Genomic DNA, 5892 nt, shown 5'->3' on the forward strand with positions numbered 1-5892 from the left:
TATCCATAACACTTTTAAAAGAAGTCAGGCTTAAGAGAGCCATATCTCTTGCACGTTCAAGACCCTTGTAGATTTCGAAGCAGGATAATGCCGCTACAAGGCAGCACTCGTACCTGCAAAGTCGAAAGGGATTAATATATGTTGCAAAACTTGTATCCCGATCCAGTATAAATAAATATATTAAAACTAAACTAAAAAACATTCGTGTGTAGAAATTATCAATCTTAATGAGTCACACTGTATTGGAAATCACACATTGATCTATGGATATTCTTTGTTCGTGTCATATGTACATGTATCCCGATCGTGCACTATTTGTGTCAGTTCTGAAATGGTTACATCTGTATATGCCTATACCTTTTACTCCTTCAATGTTCAAATGACCTAATATTTTAATTCCTACAACATCCACATACATTATGATAGGGATGGGATTCGGAGGGGGCGAGTAAAATATTTAATTCTGAATAACATCTCTGTTTTCAAAATGAAAATGTATTGCAATTTTAAAGTGAAAAAAAGTAATTCTGAAAAGGACGTTAGAAAATTGATAAAAAGTTATCTACTTTTTCTTGATGAAAATGTCACGAAAATAAGAAAAATAAACATAGCATCAACTTTCATAAACTAAGTTGAGAATATATTACTTACAAAGTCACTTGTAATGTTCATACACCGTATCAATTTATTATTAGATATAGGAAATAATATTTGGACCGTATTTAGGTCAGATAATGCATTTTTAAAGGTTTCTCTTGTCGTATAAAGGCAATAGTAGTATACGGATGTTCAATGGTCATACATCGATTGAAATGAAGACGATCCGGGTCAGAAACCAAAACTGAGGGAAACATATCAAGTATAAAAGTAAAACAACGGAACAAATGAAACATTGAACTAATACAAAAACGACCTCGAGGTATCAGGATTGCAAAAAGAAAGACCATCCTACGGACGGTCTTTCATTTGATCAATTCTGAGAACCCTCAGTGTATTATACAATAAGAAAAAACTCAAAATGCACCTGTCCTTAGTCAGGAATCTGATGTTCAGAAGTTGTCTTTTGTTGATGTGGTTCATAAGTGTTCTTTATCTCTTGTTTTATATAGATCATACCGTTGGTTATCCCGTTTGAATTGTTTTTCGCTGGTAATTTTTTGATCCCTCTATAGCTTGCTGTTCGGTGTGAGCCAAGGCTCCGTGTTGAAGACCGTAATTTGACCTATAATGGTTTACATTTATAAATTGTGAATGGGATTAAGAGTTGCTTATTGGCACTCATACCCATCTTCTTATATCTATTATCTATATAAAAAAATCCTCGAACTAACAGCTATCAATATAATTAGGACATAAACAGCAGATACACATTAGGTTTGAACCACATGGGAGGATATTCTTATGTCAGGGTCATTCAAATTGAAAATTAACTGCACAATTATTTTGGACAATAAAGGTCCGTGCAACAGTTCAATTATTTAACTGAAGCATGAGAATTAAATTGCAGCCAATGCAAAAACCAATGCGGTACAATTGCAGTGCATTACATGCATGTAGTGCTTTTCTTCAATTATCGTTGTACTATGTGTTGTGTTGGTTGCATAATATCTATCTGCTTTAAGATGGTGTTTTATTTTACTGAACTTTTTGCTGGACAAGTTTGTATTTCAATCATGTAGATTCAATTATGGTGTTTTATTTCAAAAGTTCAAATAAACTGTAAACGATGGAAGTCCATCAGTGTGATTTTTTTTTTCGTATACACAATCCTTTTTTTCAATTGATATTTATGATTCATAAGTTTAGTTCCGTGATTTTATCTTGATTTACAAGTGGCTACTTGTAACTTTCAGGAAAATTGCAAACAAACCAGTGAAAGCTACTCCTGAAATTAAATACAAATTTTACATTTAATAACACGTACAATCCAATTATTTTACTCGTTTAATTGTTGCTTGTTACCAAAATTTACTATTTTAATAGCTATACTGTTTTACAGTTAAATTCAATCTTAATTACAAAACTACTTATCCACTTATGATTTATTCAAATTGACCTGTTTTTATTTAAAAGACAAAATGAGCTAAAAATAACTAATGACTTACTGTTTTCATATACCCATATTATAAACAATGCACTTTCAAAAGATAATGTGATAAATGTTAAAACTGAATAACAAAGACATCACAATAGTAAAAATCTCTGGATTTATCATACTATAAATAAGAGTTCTTTATACATATATTTTATGTTCTACAACACAATTTAAACTGCGAGTATTCAAGTGAAATTGGAATTTGAACAACTGTCTATATAAATATATAATACGAGCTGTGAAAGCAAATAATGGATTTGTCAGATGTTCAAGAAAAGCTTTATCCACAGAAAATTATACTGGATATTAGCATAAATACAGTGACAGGAGAACCAGTCCCTGCTGGAACAGAAATCTGTGTTTTACTTTGTGATAAACTAGTAGTTTGTGTTGACGATGGAGAATATTTAAATGTCAATGTTGGGTGCAGTAAGAAAACTACCGACATATTCGATAAAATATATTTAAACCCTGGAAATCAGGAATCCTTTGCTGACATTCATTGTAATGGGGAAACATTTCACTCGTTTGACAAGTTGTGCTGTAAACGTCCTCGCTTTTTTTCCTGTAGTAATGATCTTTTTGCATTTGATGGAAATGATTGTGTCAAAGTAAAGAGTGGAGAGAAACTAGAATTAAGGACTAGCACAAATGTGAGGAAAACACCACAAACATCAATCATTGTGCTTAGTAACCGTGAAAACTATAAAGTTCATATACCGCTTGAAAATACATATACCTTCCAGGGCCATCAGGACCCAAATCATTACACACCAGGCGATTTGATAGATAATTTTCCTCTACCAAGACAAGTGAAAATAATTGACAAAAGTCTTTATAGATTAGGTAAATCGTGTATATGTTCTAAAGAACTCAATTTGCAGTCAGTTACAACAAACTATTTTCTATTGTTCACAACCGAACTCAAAGATGGCCCTCTGGTATCAGGACTAGAACTTCGACATCACGTTAAATGTTGTGTATTTACTGATCTAAGAGAAGTGAAAATCCGAACACGTATAGACAACAGTCAGTTTAGCGATACGTTTTCTACAATATTTTTATTTGAAAAAATTCAAGATAACCAAATGGTATTTTCTGTACTTGGTAGACATAGCACAGTATCCAGATCTAAAGCAGGTCGACTGGAGTATAAAGGTAAGATCTGTCATCACGATTTAATAATACTGCATCTTTCTTTCTAAATTTAACTCCACATGAAACCAATTTTAAAGGGTATAAAGAAAACATAGACAGGCAAAAGGATTGGTGTAGGTATCAGCCTAAAAGACTCTACGAGAAAGTTCTTCAGAATGACCTAATACATTATTCTCCATTAAATGCAGTAAAGCTCCACTTATATTAACTCAAAAAGGTGTTGTACAACTTTATTGTTGTCCTGTATTCAAACTAGCTTTTCAAACTTTTAAAGAACTGATTATCAGTATTTAACTTTGTCATAAAGTATAGGAAAAGTATTTTATAATATATCATAGGGAAAAGTGGGTGTGTTCAGAAGAAAAGTCAGAAGAATACATGTGTTAAGTAAAAATGAAAATTTAATACATGTTAATGTATTGAATTTTCATTTTTACTTAACACATGTATTCTTCTGACTTTTCAGTCTCGTTGAAATCTCGTTCTTGAATTATTTCCAAAACATGTGATGGAATTGGGAAATATCAATAAATTTTAAAAAGATTATAAGCAAACATAAACCTGTGAAAAAATTATGTATTTACATTGAATGGTTTTTGCGTATTCCAGTTTTCAAATTTTACGACCAATCTAGTCAGTATTTTAAGCCCAAATTTTAAGAAAATGGGTAAGGGTTACAAACAAATGATTTTACAAGAATCATGAACATCATATATTATTTTGTTTTTTTCAATTTTCTAAGATATGTCTTTTTTCATTCATTTTTAACAAAAAAAATGAAATAATATGCATTTTGTTCTTAAAACTGAGAAAAATCACAAAAATACAAAATTGACAGCATGGTAAATTTTACACAAAAAAGCGTCAAAATATGATTAAACTTTCTTATATTAACACCTACCTATAGTTTTTGTAAGTAAAATATATTCAGATTGGTCCACTTTATCTTTATAGAAAGTATGAGAAAAAGTTTAATTGTGGAACTGTGATTTTTTTCATGATAATAGCCCAAAAATAGGTAAAAATCGATGAAAAATGGGAAAATCATCAAAATTGGCCATGTTCAAAGGGCCGTAGCAAAAAAAGAAGTGCACCACCATATGATTTTTTCTTCGCCAATTATTTTGTTACAGTCTTATAAACCCAAAAATCAGGTTAAGAAAAAAGTTTAATTCTAGAAATTTTTGGCTCCTCAGAGGTGTACATCCTTAAGAAACAATTTCGGACAAACATTAAAAATATAGAAAGAAAAAATGATCGGTTAACATTTCCATGCTACTTCAAAATTATCTTTCTTACAACATACTATCTTTTTTATGTAAAATATAAATAACAACAATATTTTTTCCAGATCAGGACTCAGGATTTTCCGATAGTGATTTAGAATCCTGTGTGTCAACGCTAGCGGTCGGAAAAAGTAAAACATCCAACATCCAACATATTTCAGAAGGTAACAAAACACTGCCAAAGAAAACTAAACCGAGACGTATACGAAGATTATCTACTCAATATGACTTCTTTAAAAATTCCACCGATGATAGCGATATCACGTCCAATTGCTCCTCTGGAGAATATGTAGGCGTTAGATTGGATATAGAGAAAACAGCCAACATCCAACATATTTCAGAACATAACAACACACCACCAAAGCAAAATAAACAGAGACGTATACGAAGATTATCTACTCAAGATGACTTCTCTAAAAATTCCATCGATGATAGCGATACCACATCCGGTCGCTCCTCTGGGGAGTATGTAGATGTTAAATTAGATATAGAGAAAATACCGCCGATACCAGAACGAACATACCTTAATCCTCCTATTTTACAAAAAGATCATCAGTCTAAATATAATACTTATATAGCGAGTACAGAGCAGCTCAAGGCTGGTGAAGGAGCAAATGTAAAATTGGAAACCAACATTAATAAATCTGAAAAAATATCAGAGAGTACATCAAAGAGTGATATAAGATCCATTACGATAATTCAGCTTGGAATTCTGCTTAAAAATTTTAAGCTTTATAAATTTGCTGAAATATGTTGTGAGAACCAAATTAATGGTGATTTTTTCATGGACATGACCGCTGAAATTTTAAAAGAGGAGCCGTTTAATTTGAATAGTTTCGAAATGTTGAAAGTGACAAAGTTGCAGAGTGGATGGAATCCGAAATAGTTTAATTTGAATGGTTTCGAAATGTTGAAAGTGACAAAGTTGCAGAGTGGATGGAATCCGAAATAAGTTCATTGTTCAGTTATATCTTTCTGGCAGAGGTTATGTGAACAAATTGGGTTATGGTGTTTTCACATAGGTATCACGTTAGTAAACAGAACATTGATTATTCAATCTGTTTGTGATCTCTACGTTAATCCAAAATAATTGTACTTCTATCTACAGATTATTTAATTTATTTATTTCCGAAAATCTAAAAGTTACCCTTATCACCCTTGCTTAGTCATTTAAAGTACATTAAACGCTAGTTGAATGCATAATTTCCGTAAAAAAATACCAGCCCGTACTTTAACGGCAGGTTTACAAAAATAGCAGGTTTACAATTTTGTACGCTAGATACGAGTTTCGTCTATATAAGACTCATCAGTGGCTCTCGAATCACAACAGTTAAAAGGTCAAATTAAATACAA

At 31.6% G+C, this 5892-nt stretch overlaps 1 protein-coding gene across 1 annotated transcript; it reads left to right on the forward strand.

Moving 5' to 3' along the window:
• The first annotated feature begins 391 nt into the window (after positions 1 to 391).
• LOC139500693 (uncharacterized) lies at positions 392 to 5646 on the forward strand. The gene is made up of 3 exons (XM_071289498.1): positions 392 to 919; positions 1110 to 3253; positions 4605 to 5646. Exons 2-3 carry the CDS (start codon positions 2347 to 2349, stop codon positions 5423 to 5425), a joined length of 1728 nt encoding a protein of 575 aa, XP_071145599.1. The 5' UTR covers positions 392 to 919; positions 1110 to 2346; the 3' UTR covers positions 5426 to 5646.
• Positions 5647 to 5892: the final 246 nt, after the last annotated feature.

Source organism: Mytilus edulis, chromosome 1 (genome assembly GCF_963676685.1).
Source record: "Mytilus edulis chromosome 1, xbMytEdul2.2, whole genome shotgun sequence".
In the NCBI taxonomy this organism is placed as follows: domain Eukaryota; kingdom Metazoa; phylum Mollusca; class Bivalvia; order Mytilida; family Mytilidae; genus Mytilus; species Mytilus edulis.